Source organism: Cebidichthys violaceus, unplaced genomic scaffold, assembly GCF_023349555.1.
Source record: "Cebidichthys violaceus isolate CVI_PGR_0920_01 unplaced genomic scaffold, fCebVio1.0.p SCAF_114, whole genome shotgun sequence".
In the NCBI taxonomy this organism is placed as follows: Eukaryota; Metazoa; Chordata; class Actinopteri; order Perciformes; family Stichaeidae; genus Cebidichthys; species Cebidichthys violaceus.
Window position 1 is genome coordinate 109,737 of NW_027176279.1, and position 27,794 is coordinate 137,530.

General features: G+C 42.6%; 2 protein-coding genes across 6 annotated transcripts; one reads left to right on the plus strand and one right to left on the minus strand.

The window, feature by feature from the left end:
- Positions 1-2,718: 2,718 nt before the first annotated feature.
- Positions 2,719-3,883, plus strand: LOC137868517 (protein EOLA1-like). The gene is given in 3 exon segments (XM_068705334.1): positions 2,719-2,756; positions 3,010-3,273; positions 3,538-3,883. Coding segments are annotated over 2 exon segments (474 nt in total). The 5' UTR covers positions 2,719-2,756; positions 3,010-3,011; the 3' UTR covers positions 3,750-3,883.
- On the minus strand, positions 3,870-17,568 carry LOC137868515 (UDP-N-acetylglucosamine transferase subunit ALG13-like). 5 transcript variants are annotated; one of them, XM_068705330.1, is made up of 25 exons: positions 17,391-17,568; positions 14,728-14,811; positions 12,674-12,724; positions 12,345-12,391; positions 12,151-12,223; positions 11,994-12,075; positions 11,736-11,901; positions 11,331-11,394; positions 10,744-10,861; positions 10,539-10,603; positions 10,068-10,168; positions 9,899-9,984; positions 9,108-9,381; positions 8,854-8,958; positions 8,602-8,752; positions 8,272-8,443; positions 8,159-8,194; positions 8,016-8,071; positions 7,840-7,908; positions 6,446-6,563; positions 6,217-6,336; positions 6,025-6,065; positions 5,824-5,941; positions 5,028-5,132; positions 3,870-4,609 (listed from the first exon to the last, which is right to left on the minus strand). In XM_068705330.1, the coding sequence occupies exons 1-25, from the start codon at positions 17,508-17,510 to the stop codon at positions 4,293-4,295; spliced, it is 2,739 nt and encodes a 912-aa protein (XP_068561431.1). In that variant the 5' UTR covers positions 17,511-17,568; the 3' UTR covers positions 3,870-4,292. The 5 variants fall into 5 exon arrangements, with proteins under 5 accessions (XP_068561431.1, XP_068561430.1, XP_068561433.1 ...); XM_068705329.1 differs by having other exon boundaries at positions 8,854-8,961; XM_068705332.1 differs by lacking the exon at positions 12,674-12,724 and having other exon boundaries at positions 8,854-8,961.
- Between the last annotated feature and the right edge of the window lie 10,226 nt (positions 17,569-27,794).

Below are 27,794 nucleotides of genomic sequence, written 5' to 3' on the forward strand. Positions count from 1 at the left end.
CTACAAAATTTCGACGAAGCAGCCCTCGCAGTACGTTTCACAGAGATTAACAAAATTTGGTAGGCACATGTATCACATGTGGACTTAAATAAAAGTCTCTTGGGGCCATGCCCTAAACCCAACCGGAAGTCAGCCATTTTGAATTTAGTCTGAATTTCCAGTGTCGTTTTTTCAATTTCCAGGCGCTCTACTTTAACGAACTCCTTCCAGGGAACTAATCAGATCAACTTAGAATTTGGTCAGAACAATCTAAAGACCTTTGTGATTAAAAGTTACTCAAAGCTTGTTGTTTCGTGAAATGCTGTTGCCGTGGCGATGCATTCCTCGCCATGAAAAACAAAGGTGTTTTTGAGGGGCTAAAAATACTCAAAACAAAATCAAACTTGTCACACACATTTAAAATCCTGAATGTAGTTATCTGATGTGATTTTAATGCTTCAGAGTGGCAAATCGGCTCGATAGCACCCCCTACAATATTTCGACGATGCAGCCCTCGCAGTACGTTTCACCTAGATGTATGAAATTAAGTAAGCAGGTGTATCACATGTAAACTTAAAAAAAAGTCTTAGGGGTCCATGCTCTAAACCCAACCGGAAGTCAGCCAATTTGAATTTTGTATGAATTTCTTGTGGTTTTATTTCCTTTTCCAGGTGCTGCACTACGAACTCCTCCTAGGGAAATAATCCGATCAGCTTAGAATTTGGTCAGAACAACCTAAAGACCTTAACGATTAAAAGTTACTAAAAGCTTGATGTTTCATCGGATAACATGGACTTGGTGTCGCGGCAATTTTACATGATTCGTGTCGTGATTTTAGGACATCTGCATGCCAATATTAACTCATAGTCATAGCGCCACCTACTGGCAACCACCGACGTAAACAGAATTCTATAATAACAACGGCCCAAACAGGGTTTGTGGGCACACCATGAGAAAAAGACTTCTCTGATCTAAATATGTGCAAACTAAGATGCTTGGAGAACAAAAGTTAATCAACAGTGTTTTTCAAACCATGTCAGTGGGCATTAGTATAAATGATCTGTCTAGAGCTTTTACATGAGAATCAGGTTAAATGTTACAATGAATGCTTCACACTACAATCTAAATTTACAGAAGAGCTTAAAATGAAAACAGTGTCAAATTAAAGTGTTCAAGTAAAAACAAATGACACTGCTGTTCTGTTAACTTTATGTAAGTCCAAATACAATCAGTAGGACACTGTAGGGAGTTGAACTTCGTCACAGTAAACTGACAGTCTGTTATATTTCAAACATTGAAGTGCATTCATGCACATTCATTTTCTTAAAGATCTTAACAGGCTTACATCTATGATTGTATTGGAGGTACACTTAAAACATTTGAGGCTTAAGACCTGGCAACATGATCTTGCTACGCTGCAGGTCGACGCAGGAAAAATCATTTAACTAGTGCACGCAGTGTATGACGGTCACAGAAATGTATGGCCACGTCAAGCAGAGTCCTGCCAGTACCCTCGACGTGCGTGAAGTTGCGAGGGCCCGATCAATGCTGCTTGCAGCTTTAATTGTATTTGTATTACTTATAGCACTAACTGTTTTTCTTGTTTCTGTACTTTGGCTCTGAGTTATGCTCTGCTTCATGCTCTTAGATGCTTGTTTAAAGGAAATGTACTTATGACTTCTGGTGATAGTTCTTTTGATTACCAATGTTGATGCACTTATTGTAAGTCGCTTTGGATAAAAGCGTCTGCTAAATGACTGTAATGTAATGTAATATAAATACTTAGATGATGTCATTTCTTACAAATTGTTTGTTTGCTTATTGTTTGTTATGAACCTCACTGACTTGTCTCATTATACAGTTAACCAGAGATGAAGGCGTCTCATCTCATCTCAGGAGATTTATTTCAACATGTTGAAGTTAACATTCCACTGATAGCTACAACATCGATTAATGATGTGCATAATAAACCATTCTGGGTGATATGTGTTGTTTTGATACATTTTAAATACTTGAATGGCCGAAGAGGGGAACTGTTGTTCTTTTAGATATAACTTGTATCCCTTAATCCTGATCCCAGTCTAAAAGAGTCTAGAACCACAGCTAGAGGTTAAAAGAGAAGAGAAAGTAAACTTAGTATGTTAACTAGGTAACTGATTCAGTAACAATACAGTGAAATATTACAGAGAAAACATGACAAACTTAGGACAGTAGACGGTCCACAAACATATGCATAAGCTCTTTATGTTAGATAACCGACCAATGAAAATTTAAACATAGAAGAAACAAAAGTACATGGACCTGAAGACCAGCGGGAGGTTCTAACGTTTTTGTAGTACGAGTGACTCGAGTCACTCAAGGGGGAATGTGGGAGAAGAATGTTTGTGTCTTGATTTGTGTAAAATCAATTTTCCCATTTTCCCAAAAATCACGAACGGAGCAAAATCGCCCCATTCACTTGTTAGAGTGATGACATCACGGTCAGAGTGGAGCAGAGCAGGAAAATATTCTGTGACTTTTACAAACAAATTGCTCCAGTCACAGTTTATACTCTCTATTCACCATTTATGGCCAAAATTATAGGAAATATTGTCACACACAACTGTCTATGGAATCCACACGCGCGCACACACACACACACACACACACACACACACACACCTGTGGAGGGCAGCAGAGCTGCGCATTGTTTAACGTGAAGAAGAAACTCACTCGGACCGGAAGTGAGTGAAAGCAGCGGGAACAACAGAAGAGAGACGTGAATACTTTACTGACCGGTAACGATGAACATTAACGGACCGTTTCTCTCTCCGGACAGTTGCTCCTTTAGTACCGTGTTCTAACGTTCTACCAGACTCCATTCAGAGAGCTGCTCCTTTAGTGTTCCTCTGTCTAGAACCAAACACTAATTCATTAAAGAATACATGATCACAGTGAATGTGTTACTGTAATAACGGTCAAACATTTATATTAATGAAATAATTAAACGTATTAACATCGTGATTTGTTAAAGGTGCGCTTGTTTTGCAGACATGTCGCTCCAGGTGCGGTGCTTGTCGTTCCGGCAGCCGTACGCAGGTCTGGTTCTGGACGGGCTGAAGACGGTGGAGAGCCGCTGGAGGCCCCTGCTGGCCCCGCTGGAGAACCAGACCCTGGCGGTCCACATCGCCTAGCGGGACTGGGACCAGGATGAGGACTGGAGGGCGGTGCTGAGCGGCCCGCTGGGGATGAACCGGGTCCAGATACGAGCGCTCCTGGACTCCGGAGAGAGGTTCGGCCGCGGCGTGGTGGCAGGTGGGACGTGTATGGAAACCCATTACTGTTAGTAAAAATAAAATTTACATTAAAAAAAATACAAGAACTAAAGAGAAACTATGAGATTTAAAGTCTTAACTGAGATTTAAAGTCTTAACTGTGAGATTTTTTGTGAGATTTTTTGTGTTTTTAGTTTTGTTTCTGGTGGAATGGGCTTCCATAGAATGTGACGTCAGTCTGTGTTTACGAGTCGTCCCTGAAGGCATCATCACCTCACCTGTGACGACTACCTCTTTTTTTAAGGATTGGTGGATGTGGGCGGGACCTGGCTGTGCCCCACCTCCCTGCAGGAGGAGGAGGAGCTACGGCCTCTGGAGCGGTCGGCTGTTCTGATTGGTCTACAGGAGAAACACCTGACTCACCTGTCCAACCCCCGCTGGCTCAGGGGGCCTCTGAGGACCCGGGGGGGTCGGGACCTCTGGACTGTGGAGATCCCCCCCGAGCTGTTACCTTGACGACAACGAGACACGCGTTTAAATCCAAATAAACTGAGGATGCTAGCCTGTTAGCACGTGAAGACATGAGAACGGTCATGTGACCCGACAGGAAGCATCATCATCTGCTGGTGAAACACAAACTTTATTAAAACAAAAAAACAAAAACAAACAAACTCAACACAAATAGATCCCTCATCAATAAACAGGGACTGGCCACGCCCCCTCTCTTCTCTGATTGGCTGGCTGACAAAACATGAGAACTCTTGACGTTGTTGTAGGTTCTCTAAAAAAAAAAAATAACGAACCTTTTGAACAGGAAGTGATTCACTTCGAATTCACTTAGCCACCAGCTAACATTTAGCATGTGAAGCTAACACAGGAAAACTACAGTTCAATTTAGATTTTTAAAACGTCTATTCAACATTAAAATGTTTACTTTGTTTTGGTCTTCTTGGCTCTTTATTATTATTTTATTGTTTGATAAACAAGGTTTTCCTGCTGACTTGTTAGCTGCTAGCCCTGTTCATTGAACACAAATGTTAGATGGGGGGGGGGGGGAACTTAGTGGGGGGGCGGCGCTGTGATGTAACCGACCACGTGGGCGGAGTTAGGGGCGGGGCAGTAGACCCGCTGTGCGTGGCCTCCAGTCTGCAGCGCCCCCCAGTGGGCGGAGGGGGGGAGGCAGTAGGAGGAGTGATGGGTGAGGTGAGGGGGAGGGGCCGAGGGCAGGTAAGTGGCGGGGGGCGAAGTTTTGTACGGCAGGTGCAGCAGCGACGGAGAGGGGAGGGGCGTCTGATCCTGGTACAGGAGAGAGGGGGCGGTGCCTGGAGGAGCGGGGCTAGTCGATGAGGAGGAGCCTTCTCCTGAGGGGGCGGGGCCTGATGGAGGAGACAACAGATCACATTAGATCAGAGGAGCCTCCAGTGATGTCAGTCGAGTCAGAGATGAGTCCTCATCACAAGGCGTGGTCATCGATGACCTCATGTTTAATCTAAAAACTTCTTGTGTGATTGATAATCATCATAATCTTTGTTATTAATAATACGATTAATATTAACCAATAATGACCATAATAATATCAAAGCTTATTTGTATAACAATACAACCTACCACACTGCTGTCAGCAGGGAGAGGTGCATTGTGGGTAATGTAGGCAGCAGGTTTTGAGAAGGAAGAAGAGAGATATATATATATATATACACACACACACACACACACACACACACACATATATACGCACACAAATACACATATACACACACACATCTTCACTATATGACACAACAGAGTACAGACCGCCGCTGTGTCCGTCAGTCTGTCCGTCTCCTGCCCTGGTGGATTCTGGGTAATAGGAGGGGGGTTGATGGAGTCCTCCTGTTTCAGGGTACAAAGGAGGGATGGCTGGGGGGGCAGAAGTATAATGTATATAATAATTAGTGCTGGGCAACGATTACAATGTTTAATCTTGATTAATCTCACTGTTGTGCACAAAGTTCAATAATGAATTAAAAGTAGTGTATTACTCACTTGTATTTTAAAGTACTGCTATATGAACAGAAGTACAATAACATTTGGTTTGAATCACTTTAAACAGATCAGGTTCTTGTTAACAGCAGTATTCTTCACACGGTTATATTTCTACTATCTGTGCTCAGTGTGTGACTGTATTTAAACCTTCCACTGCTGTGCAACATGAATACAATGTTCCACACGTTTCAGCAACATGTGTTCTTCTGTCTTCATACAGTCAGAGCATGTGAACGCAGCTCCCACTGAACCAACTCATGAACCAACTCAAACTAACTCATTAACTCACTCAAACCAACTCATTAACTCACTCAAACCAACTCATTAACTCACTCAAACTAACGCATTAACTCACTCAAACCAACTCATTAACTCACTCAAACCAACTCATTAACTCACTCAAACTAACGCATTAACTCACTCATTAATTAAGTACAGTAAAAAGTGTCAGTTTGACATTTGACAATAAGAGCTGAGGATGCTGCTGATTGGTGGTCACACCTCCACCAATGAACTGACAGCTCTCTCTCACCCAGCAGCCAATCAGAGAGTGAGTAGGTCTTACCATGCAGGGGGGGCTCCTGGTTCAGGTAGGGGGTGTAGTGCTGGTAGGAGTAGGAGGCCTCCGGCGAGGTGGCGGGGTACGCCTGCTGCTGCTGCTGCCAACAGCTCTGATGGTACCACTGTAGAGGAGGAGGGGGGGGGGGGGGTTAGTTAGTAAATAGTTAAGGGGGGGGGGGCCGCGCAGAGTTAGTTATTCTCTTACCTGGACTCCTAAGTTGAAGTAATACTGGAGAACTCTGCAGTCTATACACACACACACACACACACACACACACACACACACACACACACACACACACACACACACACACACACACACACAAGCCAGGAAGTGAGACGACAAGCTGCAACAAAAAGTGACACAGTGTGTTGTTTATGTTGGTTGACCTCTGACCTCGGGGTAAATCGTTGCCATTAGGGTCATAGGAGTAAGGGGGCGGAGCTACCTTGGTGCAGACAGGCTCACCTAACTCATTAACCAACCAAGGAGAAGAGGCTGGAATCGCCATGGCAACTAAGAACAGAAAAAAAACAAAACACAATCACATTTGTTGTATTGCTGTGTGTGTGTGTGTGTGTGTGTGTGTGTGTGTGTGTGTGTGTGTGTGTGTGTGTGTGTGTACCTGAGCGTGTCTGTGTGCCTGCCGGCAGGTGGGCAGTTGCAGGTACACGTGATGATGGAGAAGAGGGTGAGGAGGAGGAAGAGGAGGGTGAAGAGCAAATGACTAATGGTTTCACTACCTGAAAAAACACACACACACACACACACACACACACACACACACACACACACACACACACACACACACACACAGGGATTAGTTCAGAATCAAACCATTTCAGGAAGTTCAGTCGGCTATCGTCGTGTTTTAAGTGAAGAGAAGATCAGATGCGTCGGCCGAGTGACAATGTTGACAACGATGGTGAGAGGGGGGTGAGGAAGAGGATCACGGGACGCAGTCGAGGCGAGGGGACGTTGGCGAGGGGACGTAGGCAAAGGGACATAGGCAAAGGGACGTTGGTGAGGGGACGTTGGCGAGGGGACGTAGGCAAGGGGACGTAGGTAGAGATGCACCGATCCGATATCAATATCTGTATCGGTCCCGATATAGGAAAAAATTCTAGATCGGGTATCGGTGACAATGTGACCGATCCATAAAGGCAAATCTATTCAGTCCAATTATATGCGTTGTGCTCTGCGTAACGTCATGCGCTAGCGAACTGGCCGCATAGATTGTTTTCAAAATGGAGCGAGCTAAAGGATCAGCCATCTGGAACCGGGCAGCCGTTCTCAGTTGTCGGGGATAAGGGATTCCGGCTGCTAGTTAACCACCTGGAACCACGCTACGACATGGTAAGCCGAAAATATTTGTCGGAGACGGCGCTACCTGAACTGCACGGTAAAGTGTGCAAACACATATTGAAGGAGATAAAAGATGTCAAATCGATAAGTTTCACGACAGACATCTGGAGCTCCGACGTTTCCCCTGTGTCACTTTTAAGTTTAACAGCACACTGGCTGGATGAAACTTTTGTGCCACACAGTGCAATATTAAATGCAACAAACTTTCGTGGGTCGCACACCAGCGAAGCGATAGCAGCTAGCCTGAAGGAAATGTTTGACAAGTGGCAAATTCAGTTGAGCAAAATCCACGTGATTCTGAGGGACAACGCCAGCAACATGAGAAAAGCGATGGACAATCTGGGGGCGCGTAGCGTCGGCTGCGTTTTTTAAATCAATTCAGCACTGTTTTTCTCTATTAGATCGGTATCGGCCGATACTAAACCTCAGATATCTGTATCGGTATCGGAAGTGAAAAACGTGGATCGGTGCATCCCTAGACGTAGGTAAAGGGATGTTGGCAAAGGGATGTTGGCGAGGGGACGTAGGCGAGGGGACGTTGGCGAGGGGACGTAGGCAAAGGGACGTTGGCGAGGGGACGTTGGCGAGGGGACGTAGGCGAGGGGACATAAGTGAGACGTAGGCGAGGGCAACATGTGTAAACATGGTGTGTACCTGCTGTGTGTAGCTGTAGTTCATCTCTGGTCTCGGTGGAGAGTCAGCAGTTCCTCTTTCCTGGTCGTCCTTTCAAAATAAGAGAAAAACATGTTTTGTCTCATTTGTAGATTTGAGATGCCACAACACAAACCCAGTATGAAAACATCCAGCAGGTCTGAGGTCAGGTGTGTTACCTGGTTGGTGGAGGGCTCAGCAGCAGAGTAAACACCTGAGGTCTGGTAGTTCTGATCTGAAAACAGGTCACATTCAGACTGCATCACATCTTTTTCTTGTGACCTTGTCCCTTAGTGAAGACTTCCAGGTAAACTTTACTCACCCTGAGTGATGTAGATGTAATCGTCAGTGTACTCGACTGACAGAAACACACACAGTAATCAGATTACATGGAACAACTTCCTGCTGACTCCTCCACAATAAAAGAGGACTTACCCTGGTCCTCCAAAGTACTGGTGTCCTCCTGGTCCTCCTCTGATGAACAGACGGGGGTGCTCCCTGGAGGAGGAGCGGGGGGGAGGGGCCCCGAGCCTCTCTGAACTCTGTAGGAGGAGCCAGTGGGAGGGGGCGGAGCTCCCATGGATGGAGGAGGGGCCACAGTGGGGCCCTGAGAAGGGGAGGAGCCACATTATATTACACAGTCACATGACGCCAAGGAGACATGACAACGAGGAGACATGAGGATGAGACGACAAGGAGACATGGAAACATGAAGACACGACGACAAGGAGACATGAAGATACGACGACAAGGTATTTTCCTCACGGCCAGTGGAGGGAAGACACCGTCGGCGTCGTCCAGCTGGTAGAAGGTGATGGTCGCGTCCAGGTCGGACGGCTCCTCCTCCTCGACCTCCGGGGGGAAACCAAACTGACCGTCTTTATTCATGGCTGCCGCCAGCTGACGGCGACTGCGACTGAACAACAACAAACGACGTTAACAACAAAAGTTTGTCTTTGTGGTAGTCCTGTTAGACTACCACAAAGTCATGGTCACCATGTGTCATGTGATGTTTACCGTGACCTGAAGGCATAGCTCTCGTAGTCATGGTAATATCTCCTGCCAGGGTGGTAATAGGTCAACTGAGGACCAATCAAGTGACGGTTCAGGAAACGGGTGGAGCTTCTGACCGGAATCCATGACACACACACGCACGCACGCACGCACGCACACACACACACACACACACACACACAGAGAGAGAGCGGAGTTCCTCAGACATGTTTGTGACCTACAGGTGACACTCAGGTGTTGGTCTGCTTGAGTCCCACCTGGAGGCTCCGTAGCGAGGAGGTCTGGCTGAGGGATGGTGGTGGTGGTGGTGTGGGGGGGCGTAGGGGTCGTAGGTCATGGCTCCCGGTGACAGGGGTGGGGGCGGGCGGGGGTGGCCCGCTGGCTGGAAGCGGGGGGGCAGGGCGGAGGGAGCCGGGCCTCCGTAGGACGGCGGCGGCATTAGAAGCTCCGCCCCCTTCAACCCGTTGCTGCCACGAGACTTCCTGAAGTAGCGATGACGGTGATGATGTCGCTGACCACGAGGGTCCGTGTCTGGCAGAAGAAACATGGAGACAGTGAGACAAGAAGACATGGAGACATAACGAGACATGGCGACACATAACGAGACATAACGACATAACGAGACATGGCAATACATAACGAGACACAACAAGACATAACGATATACCGAGACATATAGTCAAGGCGACAGTGAGACATGAGGACAAGGAGACATAACGAGCCATGGCGACACATGGTGACACATGGCAAGACACATTGTGAGACATGGCGACGCATAGCGAGACATGGCGACACATAACGAGACATGGCGACACATAACGAGACATGGCGATACATAACGAGACATGGCAACACATTGCGAGACATGGCGACAAGGCGACATGGCAACACGGAGACAAGGCGACGAGGTGACATGGAGACAAGACGACATGGAGTCAGTAGAGACATGAAGACAATAGAGACAGTAGAAACATGGAGTCAGTAGAGACATGAGGTATTAGACCAAACATCTGGAGAGGGGACAAAGTGGACCTCATAGTGAACGAACCCAGGTCTCCCTTTCTGGTGGGAGCAGCAACGTTCCAGGCTGGAACTGGATTGACTGGTTTCAGATCCGTTAGAGGAACCAGTTGTCTGAGACAGAGAAGGACATGTGGACATGAAAGACGTCTTTGTGGTTCTCAGCTCAAGTCAGTTTCAGTCAGGTTGTGTGTTACTTTTCTCCCAGCTCCTCGATGAAGACAGTGACAGCTGATGGGTGTGTTTCTACTTCCTGGATGAAGGCATTGTAGTACTTCCCCTTTGGCTCCAGACGCACCTGAGACAGACACAGATGGAACTATGGAGACACCTGAGGCTGTCTTACAGGAGGACAACGTCCCAGAGACGTCCACATGACAACCATCATGTTGACCTCGATCAAGCCAATTGGTCGATGCAACTCCTTGAGGGAGGTTTCAAAAGCAGGTGAAACACAAGTAGAAAGACTACAAGCACAAAAGACACATGAATCCTTTAGAGAACTACATGTACAAAAGACACGAGACACATCGAATCCTTTAAAGAATTACAAGTACAAAAGATACGAGATACATTGAATCCTTTAGAGAACTACTCTACTGCTGTACTACCAGCAGTACTGATCCTGAAGCAGTATTTGGATATAGTGGTTCCAGTATTAATGTTACCTGACACTTGTCTCCCAGGAAGTACTGCCTCCCTGCAAACACCACGTAGTCCGTCTTCTGCATCTCTGTCAGATAAACATTGATTATTGATTCATATGTTAGAAACCATCATTGTGAGTACATATGAGCTCATATTTAAAACTAAATTATATATACAATATGAATGTTTTGAGGTTTTAAAAAGGTTCCTCTCCAGGACTCGTACCTTTACAGGTGTCCTGCCACACGTCAAACTCCAGGTTTCTGTATGCTTCTCCATCCAGAGACTTCATGACCTTATAAGGAAGAGACAGTCTGGAAGGGGGCGGGGCTTCAGCAGGAGGCTGACCAATTAAAAACAACGGGTCAGGATGAATGCAGCTTTTAGGATTGTATAATAAAACACTTCTATATATTTATCTTGTACCGCGTCTCAGGTCCAGAGTTCTTATCAAGTTTAGTCCTTAAAACAGATAAAGTACTTATTGTAGGTGATCTTAATATTCACGTGGACGTTGATAATGATAGCTTTAGTACTTTATCTCATTATTAGATTTGACTGGCTTCTTGTAAGAGTGAACATGAACCCTCTCGCTGTTTTAAAGCGACACGTTATTCTGGCTTTGAAATAGAACATGTAACAATCTTTTACACTACAACTATAGTTTATTAGACAATTTGATTTTCAGTCAGGATTTAGAGGCGGCTATCTGCAGTGGAAAACAAAATAGAAAAGAACTTGAGTACTCTTCATTAACCACCACAAAACACCCTGATATGGTCACATGACATCATGACGAGTCGGCCCCTCACCTTTGTCTCGGCTGTCACGGTGCGCAGTTTATCGTCTGCAGCTCCAGCCGACTCCGCCTCCTCCCTGTGGAGCAAAACAAACACACACCTGAGTACAACATGATGTCACAGTACAGGTGAGCAGCCATCAAAACACAGAGAACAAACAGGAAGTGACGATGAAGAGTGACTCGGTAAACACAGAACAAACAGGAAGTGACAATGAAGAGTGACTCAGTAAACACAGAGAACAAAGAGGAAGTGATGATGAAGAGTATCTTATTATATTGTCAGTTATAATGATCTACAACACATTTATACAATTTTGACTCAAACTGCTTTTTTGTTAAATGTTTTTGCTGCAGGACTAAAGTTTGGGTGAATGTTGTTTCATGACATCATCTATGTGTATGTTTGTGTGCGTACCTGTGACATCGGTCCTCAGGTGTGTCATACCCAAAGTCGACGTCACTACACACTGATGGGCTGTTTCTATAGCGACGACCTCCGACCCTGAAGGCCTCCATAGCCTGACAGAGCTCCGCCTCCTCAAACCCAAACACCTGAGTGTAGAGCAGCTCATAGAAAAGAGCTACACACACACACACACACACACACAAATGTTGTACTGTCCCTTTAAAGCTGTCACTCACTCCGAGCCACCAATCAGTGACCAGTACTCACACTGACAGAGGGCAGCAGAGACGGGGTAAGTCCTCGGGTAAACGATGTCATAGTGACCGTTGATGGAGCAACACAGCGTCACCTAGGCAACAAAGTAACAATTGTAGAAAATACTGAGAGATGATTTTTATACAATAAACGACACAAACTTCTTCACCTTGTCAACAAAGTCGTCCTCTGAGATCACCGTGGCTGGTTTCCCCGGGTAACGGTAGATCAGGAAACAACGGCTGCACACAAAACACATTTGTACTACAGACTGCACATGTCTGCAGTCTGCAGTACAAAAGTCTGTAGTCACTGTCTGTAGTCAATGAAAGACATGATCATGTGTACCTGAGTGTTTCTCACCTGTAGAACTGAGACAGAGCCTTGATCTCCACCTGACCCACTGTCTCCTGAAAACACACCCCACCTGTTACACACACCGCTTGTTACACATACACACCCCGCCTGTTACACACACACACCGCTTGTTACACATACACACCCCGCCTGTTATACACACACACACACACACACACACACACACACACACACACACACACACACACACACACACACACACCGCTTGTTACACATACACACCCCGCCTGTCTGTCTCACACACACACACACACACACACACACACACACACACACACACACACACACACACACACACACACACACACACTCACCTTAGGGTCCTCCAGACGCTCCAGATATTTCTCAAAAGAACCTTCAACAAACTGAAAGAGTAAACAACCTGGTTAACTAGTGGGTTAGTGTAGGTTAACTAACTGGTTAGTGCCCGTCAACTAGCCGGTCAGTGTCTGTGTGTTATCATAATTATGCAGACGACACACAAATCTACATAACTATATCACCAGCCGACTATAATCCCATACAGGGGCTGCTAAATGCATTGAACAAATCAACAACTGGATGAGCCAGAATTTTCTTCAATTAAACAAAGATAAAACAGAAGTAATTGGTTTTGGTATCGAGGACGAACGATTGAAAGCTTCAATCACTGACATTAAAAACCACAAACCAAGCCAGAAGTCTAGGTGTAGTTATGGATTCAGACCTCAACCTGAACTGCCACATCAAGACAATCACAAAACCAGCGTCCTATCACCTGAAGAACATATCAAGGACTAGAGGACTTATGTCTCAACGTGTCCATCATTTATCTTCAGTAGACTGGACTACTGTAACGGTGTGTTTACAGGTCTCTGTAAAAAGTCAATCAGAATGCTGCAGCTGATTCAGAGTCCTCACTAAGACCAAGAAAGTGGATCACATCACTCCAGTTCTGAGGTCTTCACTGGCTTCCTGTCCAACAAAGAACTGACTTTAAAATCCTGCTGTTGGTTTATAAAGCACTGAATGGTTTAGGGATCTGCTGCTATCTTATGAACCATCCCGACCCCTCGGGTGGTCTGGGACCGGTCTACTTTCTGTTCCCAGAGTCAGAACTAAACATGGAGAAGCAGCGTTCAGTTCTTCTACTCCACATATCTGGAACAAAGTCCCAGAAAGCTGCAGGTCTGCTGAGACCCTCAGCTCCTTTAGATCCAGACTGAAGACTTTTCTGTTTGCTGCTGCCTTTAATAACTGAACCAGATTCAAGGATATTAATCAACCTCCTGCATTTTAATACTGTATTTTATTTCTTAAACTGCGTCTTAGTGTTTTAATGACTGTTTTTAATGTTTCTAGGAATGTTCTTAATTGTTTTTAAATCTTTTCTTTTGTCTTGTGTTTTGATGCTTTTAATGGTTTTATGTGAAGCACTTTGAATTACCTTGTTGTTGAAATGTGCTATACAACTAAACTTGCCTTGCCTGTCCACGAGCCGGTCAATATCTGTCCACTAGCCGGTCAGTGCCTGTCAACTAGCCGGTCAGTGCCTGTCCACTAGCCGGTCAGTGCCTGTCAACTAGCCGGTCAGTGTCTGTCAACTAGCCGTTCAGTGTCTGTCAATTAGCCGGTCAGTGCCTGTCCACTAGCCGGTCAATATCTGTCCACTAGCCGGTCAGTGCCTGTCCACTAGCCGGTCAATGCCTGTCCACTGACCGGTCAGTGTCTGTCAACTAGCCGGTCAGTGCCTGTCCACTAGCCGGTCAGTATCTGTCCACTAGCCGGTCAGTGCCTGTCCACTAGCCAGTCAGTGTCTGTCAACTAGCCGGTCAGTGCCTGTCAACTAGCCGGTCAGTGCCTGTCAACATCTGTCCACTAGCCGGTCAGTGCCTGTCCACTAGCCGGTCAGTGCCTGTCCACTAGCCGGTCAATGCCTGTCCACTAGCCGGTCAGTGCCTGTCAACATCTGTCAACTAGCCGGTCAGTGCCTGTCCACTAGCCGGTCAGTGCCTGTCAACTAGCCGGTCAGTGCCTGTCCACTAGCCGGTCAGTATCTGTCCACTAGCCTGTCAACTAGCCGGTCAGTGCCTGTCCACTAGCCGGTCAGTGCCTGTCCACTAGCCGGTCAGTATCTGTCCACTAGCCTGTCAACTAGCCGGTCAGTGCCTGTCAACTAGCCGGTCAGTGCCTGTCCACTAGCCGGTCAGTATCTGTCCACTAGCCTGTCAACTAGCCGGTCAGTGCCTGTCCACCAGTCGGTCAGTGCCTGTTCACTAGCCGGTCAGTGTCTGTCAACTAGCCGGTTAGTGTCTGTTTACCAGCAGGTTAGTGTATGTTAATTAACTAGTAAGTGTCTGTTAACTAGCTAGTTAATGATGTAACATACCGGTTCAAAGTTGCATCTGTTGGCTCTCATGAAGTCGGCGCAGTCCTGACGGATCCTCTGATGGTAGTTCTGAGAGTAATACAACTACACACACACACACACACACACACACACAGGTAGTTGACACCAGATGTGCTGAGTAGTACAGGTGTGTAGCACACAAACACACACACACACACACACACACACACACACATATATATATACACACACACACACACACACACACACACACACACACACACACACACACATATACATACATACATACATACATACATACATACATACATATACACACACACACATATATATATATATACATACATACATACATACATACATATATACACACACACATATACACATATATACATATACATATATATATATACACACCGTATTTTCCGCACTATAAGGCGCACCGGATTATAAGGCGCACCTTCAATGAATGGCCTATTTTAGAACTGTTTTTATATATAGGGCGCACCGGATTATAAGGCGCATAGAATAGAAGCTACTACAGTCAAACGTTTGACTGGGGTTGCATTATGCATCCACTAGATGGAGCTGTGCTAAAGGGAATGTCAACAAAACAGTCAGATAAATCATTCAGTCAAACTCAGTCAAGCGGTAAGCACAGTACCGGTGTTTACCGCTATTACTTCGGCGACGCCCCTGACTACGGTAGCCGTAATGCTGCAAGCGGTGCGGCTTTGTAGTTTACCAGTCGTACTGAAACATTTTGACAGAGCGCCGTGTACAACCAGTATGGATCAACCAATTAACCAATTGATCCATATATAAGGCGCTCCGGATTACAAGGCGCACTGTCGTTTTTTGAGAAAATTAAAGGCTTTTAAGTGCGCCTTATAGTGCGGAAAATACGGTGTGTGTGTATATATATATATATATATATATATATATATATATATATATATATACATATATACATATATACAGTTGTGGTCAAAAGTTTACATACACTTGTAAAGAACATAATGTCATGGCTCTCTTGAGTTTCCAGTTATTTCTACAACTCTGATTTTTCTCTGATAGAGTGATTGGAACAGATACTTCTTTGTCACAAAAAACATTCATGAAGTTTGGTTCTTTCATGACTTTATTATGGGTTAACAGAAAAAGTGATCAAATCTGCTGGGTCAAAAATATACATACAGCAACATGAATTAGCAATTTTGGTGACTTAGAAAGTTGTGTCAATGAAATGAGCTTCATAGCATGGCCTCTTAACTTCTTGTGAGTGATTATGAGTGACTACAGCTGGTGACTTCTCTGAGGCCATTTAAATAGGGCTCATTGGATACAAACGCCCACAAACGCTACAATGGGAAAGTCAAAGGAGCTCAGCATGGATCTGAAAAAGCGAATCATTGACTTGAACAAGTCAGGAAAGTCACTTGGAGCCATTTCAAAGCAGCTGCAGGTCCCAAGAGCAACAGTGCAAACAATTGTTTGTAAGTATAAAGTGCATGGCACTGTTTTGTCACTGCCATGATCAGGAAGAAAACGCAAGCCATCACCTGCTGCTGAGAGAAAATTGGTCAGGAGGGTGAAGAGTCAACCGAGAACCACCAAAAAGCAGATCTGCCAAGAATTAGAAGCTGCTGGAACACAGGTGTCAGTGTCCACAGTCAAGCGTGTTTTGCATCTCCATGGACTGAGAGGCTGCCGTGCAAGAAGGAAGCCCTCGCTCCAAAAGCGGCACCTTAAGGCTCGACTGAAGTTTGCTGCTGATCACATGGACAAAGATAAGACCTTCTGGAGGAAAGTTCTGTGGTCAGACGAAACAAAAATCGAGCTGTTTGGCCACAATGCCCAGCAATATGTTTGGAGGAGAAAAGGTGAGGCCTTTAACCCCAAGAACACCATGCCTACCGTCAAGCACGGTGGTGGTAGTATTATGCTGTGGGGCTGTTTTGCTGCCAATGGAACTGGTGCTTTACAGAGAGGAAATGGGATAATGAAGAAGGAGGATTACCTTCAAATTGTTCAAGATAACCTAAAATCATCAGCCCGAAGGTTGGGTCTTGGGCGCAGTTGGGTGTTCCAACAGGACAATGACTCCAAACGCACATCAAAAGTGGTAATGGAATGGCTAAATCAGGCTAGAATTAGGGTTTTAGAATGGCCTTCCTAAAATCCCATTGAGAACATGTGGACAATGCTGAAGAAACAAGTCCATGTTAGAAAGCCATCAAATTTAACTGAACTGCACCAATTCTGTCAAGAGGAGTGGTCAAAGATTCAACGAGAAGCTTGCCAGAAGCTTGTGGATGGCTACCAAAAGCGCCTAATTGAAGTGAAAATGGCCAAGGGACATGTAACCAAATATTAGCACTGCTGTATGTATATTTTTGACCCAGCAGATTTGATCACTTTTTCTGTTAACCCATAATAAAGTCATGAAAGAACCAAACTTCATGAATGTTTTTTGTGACAAAGAAGTATCTGTTCCAATCACTCTATGAGAGAAAAATCAGAGTTGTAGAAATAACGGGGAAACTCAAGAGAGCCATGACATTATGTTCTTTACAAGTGTATGTAAACTTTTGACCACAACTGTATACACACGCACGCACGCGCGCGCGCTAGCGCCGCTCTGACCCCCCCCCCCCCCCCCCCCCTCTAAACGGACTCACCTGTTCGGACACGGCTCTGAACAGACTGGACGCGTCTCGCGCCACCATCTTCCGGTAGAGGCCTAGACTGCACAGGTACTCGTCCATGCTGACGAAGTACTTCTTCAGGCCTTTCTGCATCCCGGTACTCACGGTAAACTCGGTAAACACTCGCTCCGGTTTCAGACGCCGCTGCACGAGCCGCTGCCGTCTTCTTCTTCTTCTTCTTCTTTAAATTTGATTGGCGGGTCGCAACCAACTTGAATAGGTGCATACCGCCACCTACTGTACCGGAGTGTGCAGTTTCAGAGTAAAAGTTTCATTACTGTTCTTAAAAAATAAATAAATAAATTCAAACGCATAAATAAATACATAATACTACTAATAATATTTACCTAATCAACACCTGCTAACGGTCTAATCCCGTTTCTTTAAGAAATCTCAATAGTGCCCTGCAACACTCACGCCATTCTTCGTCCACTACAAGAACTCCCTCCAAACTCCACCTCCGTCCCAATTGACGAATTTTTTTGCTTCAAGATGTTCCTTTCTGAATTGTATCTTCGACATTTTAGGATAACATGCTCCACGTCTTCAGTGACATTACAAACAGTACACTTATCTGAATCCCTTTTTGCCATTAAATACAGCGTTGAGTTAAGTCCTGTATGTCCGAATCTTAACCTCGATATTATTACCTCCTCTCTTCTATACTTCCCTTTGTATGTCTTCACATTTATGGATTTTTGAACGTTATAATAATGTCTTCCTTTGTTGTCGTTGTCCCACTTCTTCTGCCATAAATCCCGTACTGCCTCTCTTATTAATGCTTTGGCTTCCCCCTTCCCAAAAGGAATATTCAATATTTGCTCTTCTTTTAGTTTTAGTGCTCTCTTTGCAATCATATCTGCTCTCTCATTGCCCTCCACTCCTACATGAGCAGGAACCCAACAAAATTTAACAATTATTCCCAGTCTTTGAAGTCTCAACATGATCAGAGATATTTCCATCACTAAATCCTCTCTTATTGCTTGTTTTGACTTTAGGCTGTTTAAAGCTGCAGCAGAATCTGAACAGATGAGCGCTCTCTCAGGCCTGACCTCTTCTACCCATTGCAGTCCCAAGATGATTGCAGTCATTTCAGCTGTGAACACAGACCGTCTGTCATTAATTCGTTTACATAAGGTCACACTGAATTCTGGAATGAAAACCCCTGATCCTACGTGTCCATTCCCGTTGTCTTTAGATCCATCTGTATAAATCTGCAGATAGTTATAATAATTATTGTTGATGTATACTTGAGTCTGATGTCCAATGTCATAGGAGTTTCTTTCCATCCATTTGTTCCTCTGTTCTATGAGTGATAAATCTACATTGTGAACTGGTAATATCCAAGGAGGAACATTTCCCCACATTGCATTGGGACCATACTGTAACCCATTTAAACCATATTCTTTGGCTATTGCACTGACTGTCCAACCAAACCCTTTGCCTTTAATTCGGGTGTATTCCCAGCATTCACACAGCACATTAGTTGTGGGAAGTTCCTCTCCTGATCCCTTTAGCTTCACCCAATATGCCAGAGCTAGTTTTGAACGTCTTAAGCTCAATGGCAGTTCGTCAGCTTCCACTAGAAGAGCGTTGTTTGGGGTAGATTTAATTGCACCCAAGCTAAGTCTCAGAGCTCTGAACTGAATTATATCTAACTTTTCTAATGTGCTCTTAGCAGCTGCTCCATACACCATACATCCATAATCTATACTTGATTGTATAATGGCCCTATAGATATCCATTAGTGACCGTTTGTCTGCTCCCCATTCATGACCAGAAACTGCTCTCATAACATTAAGCACCTTTTTACATTTAGTTTCGATATGCTTAATATGAGTTCTCCACAAACATTTTTCATCAAACCATAAACCTAAATATTTAAACTCTGCCACCCTCTCCATACTTTGTCCATATAATTTAAGATGAGTATTGTTTATATTTCTCTTTCTGGTAATTATCATGTAGCAGGACTTAGCAACAGGCATCTTAAACCCCCAGTCATATGACCATTTTTCAACATTAAATATAGCCTTTTGGATGCTACTGATCACTTGTCTAATATGTTTTCCCCTTTTCCATATCGCTCCATCATCAGCATAGAGTAAGGAGCCAATATTTCTGTCAATATCCATAAAGATGTCATTTATCATAATATTAAATAATATAGGGCTAATAACACTACCTTGAGGGATCCCATTTTCAATATTGAATTCATCTGAAACAGCATCTCCAACTTTTACCTTGAATGATCGACTTGACAAGAAATCCAATATCCAGTTATACATCCTTCCACCAATACCTATTCTATACATTTTAATCAGTAGACCCTCTCCACATGGAGTCATATGCTTTCTCTATATCAAAATAAACTATAGCCATAATCTCCTTCATACTTATTGCTTTCTCTGCCTCGTTACTGACTTTTATTAAAGCGTCAAGTGTCGATCTACCTTTACGAAAACCATTCTGAGATTTATTTAGCAAGCCCCTTTGTTCTATAAAATAAGTTAATCTGCGCGTAACTATCTTTTCCATCCACTTGCACAAGTGAGATGTCAGTGCTATTGGTCTGTAATTGCCAGCATTTGCTAGGTCTTTACCAGGTTTACCAAAAGGTAGAATCAAAGCACTCTTCCAGCTGCTTGGCATTACACCTTCCCTCCAAATCTTATTAAATAATTTTAGAATTATTTCCAAGGCTTCTTCTGGTAATTGTCTAAACATAGCGTAGCATAGTTGGTCTTGACCTGGAGCAGTATACCCACTTCCCTCCAACGCTGTTTTCAGCTCCTGTATTGTAAACTCCATATCTAGAGGTGTTCCTTCATTGACCTTTTTCTTTTTAACTTCTGTATTTGCTGCTAAAATTTCTTCTTTTCTCTGTCTGTGCATCTCATGTAAATGGCGTCCGCTATGAACATTTGCAAACTTCTTCCCCAATAACTCAGCTTTCTCCTCGTTTGTAATTGCCCGATAGTCTCCATCTATCAAAACTGGGATTTTAACTGATTTTCTTTTCCCACTCATCTTTTTGATCATTGTCCAAACATCATGCAACTCTATTTCTCTTCCAATAGCTGAACTGCCTGAGGATGTCTACAAGCTCATATCCCCTAATACTCACAGCGCCACCTGCTGGCGAAAGGAAATCTGCGCTTTCTGACAAACAGCATCCGATTGACATGACTTTTACACGATGTGGTTTACAGTTGTTATAGAGCAACATAATACATGTTTGAGCGTGTTCTGTAGCGCCACACAGTGGACACAGGAAGCGGTGGACTATTTGCATTTTCCAGCATCAGGTGGCCGCGCAAGCCGGAGTCCCGCCGGCACCGCCGACGTGCGGGAGGAGGCGAGGGCCCGTTCATCGCTGCTCGCAGCTTTAATTAGGGCCCGAGCACCGACGTAGTCGGAGCGGAGGACCTATTGTTATTCTAATGTTTTTTATTATTATTATTATTATTATCGTACCAGTTTCATCGCAAAAAGGAGGTGCTTGGGATACTGGGAATCTTTTGAAATTTGGCACAAAATTCAATCGTGGTGAAAATTCCAGTATTATTGGGGTGTCCAGCTGCGGCATGACATTTTGGCTCGATAGCGCCCCCTACAGAGTAGCCCCAACTTTGGGTTTCACCTAGCTGTATGAAATTTGGTAGGTGTGTGGAACGTGATGGGACGTACAAAAAAGTCAAAAGGAGGTATATCCTAAACCAAACAGGAAGTCGGCCATTTTGAATTTTATGACGTTTTTGGACCGTTTCAAGGCACCGTACTTTAACAAACTCCTCCAAGAGATTAAACCCGATTGCCTTCAGATTTGGTCAGTATGCTCTTGAGACCTTGGCAGTGAAACGATACTCAAAGATCAAAAAGTTATCGAACTATGTGTCCGTGGCGTGGCGGCAAAAAAACACCATTTGCCATGAAACAGGAAGTTGTTGTAACTTGGCTGTACATTGCCTAATCTGCTCCAAATTTCTCAGATGTCATAACATCTTGACCCTGAACACATGTATATGACAATTTAGAATCATAGTAATAGCGCCACCTAGTGGCAACAGGAAGTCATAGGTTGTGTACTTTGACACCCTACTGCTCACAGATTAATCGGATCCCTCTCAAATTTTGTCACAAAAGCCTTAAGACCTTGATAATGCTTCATTGTGAAAATTGTAGGAAGTTGTCAAAGCGTGGCGACGTGGCGGCTCTGCGAATTTCGATCCTTCGCCATGAACGAATAAACTGATGTAACTCGACTCCGCATCATCAGATCTTTACCAGATTTCACATGTTTGATTAAACTCCAGGCCTGAAGACATCTGCAAGCCAATTTTGAATCATAGTCATAGCGCCACCTACTGGCAACAGTAAGTTAAAGTCTTTATACTTTGGCTTGTTTCTCTAAGTTGGAAAATCAGATCAACATCAAATTTGTTCCACACAAATGTAAGAAGTTCATAATGCCAGTTCTCTAAGCTTTTGATGTTTCGTCGAACGCCGTTGCCGTGGTAACGCAGTCTTCGCCGTGAAAAACGATGGTCATTTGGAGAGGTTAAAAAAGCTCGAAACACAAGCAAACTTGACACACAGATCACAAGGCCAAAATGTAGTTCTATAATATGATTTTATTCAATCAGAGTGTTAAATCGGCTCAATAGCGCCCCCTACAAAATTTCGACGAAGCAGCCCTCGCAGTACGTTTCACATAGATGAACAAAATTTGGTAGGCACATGTATCACATGTGGACTTAAATAAAAGTCTCTTGGGGCCATGCCCTAAACCCAACCGGAAGTCAGCCATTTTGAAATTTGTATGAATTTCTAGTGTCATTTTAGACATTTCCAGGGGCTCTACTTTAACGAACTCCTCCTAGGGAATTAATCAGATCGACTTCAAATTTGGTCAGTACAATCTAAAGATCTTTGTGATGAAAAGTTACTCAAAGGTTGTTGTTTCGTGAAAGGCCGTTGCCGTGGCGACGCATTCTTCGCCACGAAAAACAAAAGTGTTTTTGAGGGGCTAAAAATGCTCAAAACGTAACCAAACTTGTCAAACACATTTAAAATCCTGAATGTAGTTATCTGATGTCATTTTAATGCTTCAGAGCGGCAAGTTGGCTCGATAGCGCCCCCTACAATTTTTTGACGATGCAGCCCTCGCAGTACGTTTCACCTAGCTGTATAAAATTTGGTAAGCAGATGTATCACATGTAGACTTAACAAAAAGTCTTAGGGGTTCATGTTCTAAACCCAACCGGAAGTCAGCCATTTTGAATTTTGTATGAATTTCTCCTGTTTTTTTCCATTTCCATGTGCTGTACTACGAACTCCTCCTAGTGAATTAATCCGATCAACTTAGAATTTGGTCAGAACAATCTAAAGACCATAGCGATTAAAAGTTACTAAAAGCTTGAGGTTTCATCAAACAACATGGACTTGGTGTAGCAGCCATTTTACATGGTTCGCCATCATCCATCAAGCTGTTGTAACTCAACTGTACTTTGTCAAAACTGTCCCAAAGTTGACATGCTTGATTACTGTCATGATTTTAGGGCATCTGCATGCCAATATTAACTCATAGTCATAGCGCCACCTACTGGCAACCACGGACGTAAGCAGGATTCTATAATAACAGCGGCCCGAACACTGATCTTAAAAAAAGGGTTTGTGGACACACCATGAGAAAAAGACTTCTCTGATCTAAATATGTGCAAACTAAGATGCTTGGAGAACAAAAGTTAATCAACAGTGTTTTTCAAACCATGTCAGTGGGCATTAGTATAAATGATCTGTCTAGAGCTTCTACATGAGAATCAGGTTAAATGTTACAATGAATGCTTCACACTACAATCTAAAGTTACAGAAGAGCTTAAAATGAAAACAGTGTTAAATTAAAGTGTTAAAGTAAAAACAAATGACACTGCTGTTCTGTTAACTTTCATGTAAGTCCAAATACAATCAGTAGGACACTGCAGGGAGTTGAACTCCATCCCAGTAACCTGACAGTCTGTTATGTTACAAATACTGAAGCACATTCACACGTTCATTTTCTTAATGATCTTAACAGGCTTACATTTATGATTGTATCGGAGGTACACTCAAAACATTTGAGGCTTAAGACCTGGCAACATGGTCTTGCTATGCTGCTGGTCGACGCAGGAAATATCATCTAACTTGTGCATGCAGTGTATGATGGTCACAGAAATTTATTGCCGCATCAACCAGAGTCCTGCCAGTACCCTCGACGTGTGTGACGTTGCGAGGGCCCGATCAATGCTGCTTGCAGCTTTAATTTAATTTGTAATTCTTATTCAGCCCCTTCCCTCAGAAGGCAGAGCATCCTGAGGGAAGGGGCTAACAAAAGACAAATGTCCAAAGTTAAGAAGATAGCAGCTCACATCCAAACTTCTCCAACACACACACACCATTACATACAATCACAACAAGCTTTGTGTTGTTTGAGTGTACTTCAGTGTGAGAAGCTTTCAGACAGAAGCAGTCATTAGCTCACTACTACTTATGATAACAGCATATTATATTGATTATTATCAGGCAGTAAATGGAGGGGACATAATGCCTTGTGGAAAGACCCGCCCCCTACTCTGCCCTCGATTGGCTCCACCCTTCCAGGCGTTACAGGTGTCTGCTATATGCTAACTTTAGTCTAGCTAAGGTGGAAGAAGAGTGATTTTATTTTTTTGTTCCAGTAGTCCAAAGGTAGGCTACCCGGTCCGGAGATACCAGAAGGCTGAGCACCAACGCAGCAGAGAAACAGACCAGAAATGTAAGTTTTTTATAAGTTTTGTATAATATTTCATCATTAAATTCACCTCTGACAGTCTTTAACTGTGTCGTTGAGAATATTGGCAGCGTGACTGGTCGTTTATCCAGATATTTAGTAAGCTTTTATCAATTTATCTCAAATAATCAGTAAATATAATTAAATTTCCTTCAGAGGATTAGTAAAACCAAATCAAGTTCACCCAGATATTGAGTAAATCAAAATTACTTTTTCTCCGATACTTAGTAAATATAAATCAGTTTTGCTTTAGAAATTGATTTGGATATACTTATTATTATATATACTCTTTTTTTAATTTATTCAATTTTTTTTTATCAAACTTAAAATCTATTCAAATATATTAAGTGTCACTTTATTGCCATCATTTTTAAATATATGTATGTATATGTACGTGTGTGTGTATATATATATACACACAAATAAATGTATGTATATATATAAATATATCCATAATTCTATGTATGTATCTATATAAGGTATATATATATATATATATATATATATATATATAGGCAGTGAGTCATGATTTCAGTGATGAATACATTGTGTTTCCTGTGAGTTCTTCACAATAAAAGCTCCCATTGTGATTGTCTTGTTGAGGTGTTTTAATATGAAGCAGCATCAGCAGGAACTGTTGAGTCAGCATTAGCAGTAACGTGACGCTGCTCTGATCCGTCTGTAGGAGAGTGAACAGGAAACAGTGAGGCTGATATCACTGATCACATGCTGCATCGTTTCCTGTCTATTAGTCATGAGTGTGAATCTATGGAGGACTCTACCACCAACACTATAAAACACTGCACACAGAGACCATTACTGAATATACATTCATTACAGGAATATTGATTTACTACAATTATAATCAATGACTTATGATTAGATTCATTTTTGGGGGATTTTTAACTTGAATGTGTTCGATTTGACAAAGTTCAGGAAACATCATCACGTTTTCTAAACCAAGAGGAAACTTTCGTGGTGTTTTTATTTAAACATGGAGGCCGGTACAGTTCATGCAGTCAATAATTAATAACACATCGATTTATATTTTTCAGTAAGAAGTTTTCTATTTGATTGTAATAATCTTGAACTGTTTTGTGAAATTTCAATGAAATAGTTTTTCAGTTTTATTGTTTCTTCCGTGTGTTTATACCTGAAATGTTGACCTTACATGGTTCAACACGTTTTGAAATATTTTGTCACAAGTTTCAAAATCATTCAAGTATTTTTTTAAATCAAATTCAAACCTGTATTTGTTCACAATCCATTTGTATTTAGTCTGTAGTAGTGTTGCATTCCAGTTGCTGAGCGTTTTAATTTAATGTTATATGTAATGTTAATACGTTTGATGAATGCATTTGGATACTTTTAAATCACTTTTGTGTGTTACTTTATGAAAATATCAAAATAAGACATTTACAAAATAAGTATGTGTTTGGCATTGTAGACACTCTGAGGGATACTTGTCAAAGTATTAGTGATAATGAATAGTAGGGAAATAGATATATATATATATATATATATATTTTTACAAATATGTGGTGGTGCCACCTGACATTTTTTAGATGAAGTTAAAAAATACTGTTAAAAATATATTTAACCACTTTGAAAAGTGAACAAATGAGACCTTATTTTGTGAGTTTAAACACATTGTTCACAAATATGCATTACATCCAATTTGAAAAGAGTTATTTGTGGTTGACCCGTGTGTGTGTGTGTGTGTGTGTGTGTGTGTGTGTGTGTGTGTGTGTGTGTTCTCTGATTTAAAGATACAACAGAAATATTGTAATAAAACACATCATCTCTAATTCAGAGTCCTACCTGAGATCCACAACAACAACAGCAGCATCATCAACAGGTGATCCATGACGTCCAGGTGGACCGTCTCTCTGCCCGTCTGTCTCTCTGATTGTCTCATGTGCTGTCCTCAGTTTATGTCTGCGTACAGGATGAGGTGGAGCTTTACTGAGACTCGTCTTTAGTTTTACAGATCATATTCACATCTTTCCGAACTGCGGTTGTGTGAAACTGATTATATCTGATTTCACAAGAAGCTGCTGACTGACTGCAGACATAGGAATGTTTCCATGACAACCAGGACAGGCTGAGATGTATATCAGATTAATGCTGTCGGTGTTTTCTCATGATTTCCGATAGATGTGTTAACATCAGCAGCTACAGCTACTAACTACGACTACTACTACTACTACTACTAGTCAGGAACTCTAAAATACTTCAATTTATCAGCTGTTGATATGGTGGTATTTGGTTCTTGTTCATTTGAATATTAATCAAAGTTACAAATTGATAGTTTAGTATTAGCAATGTTATGAGTCTACCTTAAATGGCTGAAAGTTTCCTTTGGTAAAAAATGTGATTTCCTGTTAATTACATTGTATCATTTTGATAATAAATAATTACTTTTAGTAGACATTTTCATTCCTTTTTGAACTACTGAACCAACATCATTGTGGTTCCCCATTATTATTGAAATCTAATGTTTTTAAACATTGAGTTCTATTGATAACATTTATTATATTTGTCATTTCCTAACAACCAGACCAGCTCAAACTTCAACATAATGGTGTCCCGTGTGAGGCGTAGTACTGTTTGTAATCATCCATAATAGTGATTTCATAATTGTGAAATATTCATTGGTCAATGCCAACATTTTAGATTCCACTTCTAAACTTAAAAAAGTGTTTAAATTCATTAGAACTAAACACAACGGTGTCGTCCGCATAGAAACTATATTTTGTATTAAAAAGTTTAATTTGTCAGAATTTTATAAAGATAAAATACAAAAAGAATCCCTCTCTCAATGATCTCTTATGGCCCACTAGAAGTGTGTGGTGGGGTCTGTTTTCTCTGTTCTTCGGGATGTTTCTGGGTGTCATGTGTGTCCTCCAGTCAAAGTACCGATCCACATTCAGAGTGAACAGTGACGGTTTGAATTCAAGCAGTGACTACAACAACCAGCTATTACTACAACACATGTGCACAAAATAATCACAGAACGTGCTGCTTAAAATATAAGAGTTTACTTCTTTACCATCACTGATTAACACCAATGCTGTCCACGTGTTCACTGAGGGGTTTGTTTGCCCATTTCGTGGAGCTTCAATGATTATTAAATGGATTACCTTCAATTCAGCAATTAAATCATCAATAAATTATATTGTTATATTCAGTTATTCAGCGATTTCAACATTCGTTGCCTTAATGGAAGACTATGAGACTTCTTTAACCCTTGAAATGAGAAATAAAGAGTTGTGTCTTCCTATATTGTTCATTTCATTATCAATTAAATAGTCACAACATTAAGTGTTTGTTCAGGGCGGTCTTAAACAAAAGTTCAAATTCATGTATTTTGCTCCTCTATTAGAGACTTCATTATTTATGTATTTTTTTTTAGGTAAAAGACACACAAAATCACACAGAAAATCAGTTTATATACAAACAAGTTTTATGAAAAAATTGTTTGAACTAACATGAACTAACAGAATCAGAATGTGAGGAATCCTGATTCTGGTTTTCAGGAAAAAAAGATTTTTTTTTTACAAAAAGTA

What these genes read in the sequence shown, in the direction of transcription:
- LOC137868515 (XM_068705329.1), bottom strand. Translation starts at nt 17,510, where the DNA reads ATGCAGAAAGGCCTGAAGAAGTACTTCGTCAGCATGGACGAGTACCTG. An exon ending in AGCGTCTGGAGGACCCTAAG is followed by an intron (nt 12,392 to 12,673) that starts GTGAGTGTGTGT and finishes GTGTGTTTTCAG; the next exon opens with GAGACAGTGGGTCAGGTGGA. An exon ending in GCTCTGTCTCAGTTCTACAG is followed by an intron (nt 12,224 to 12,344) that starts GTGAGAAACACT and finishes TTTTGTGTGCAG; the next exon opens with CCGTTGTTTCCTGATCTACC.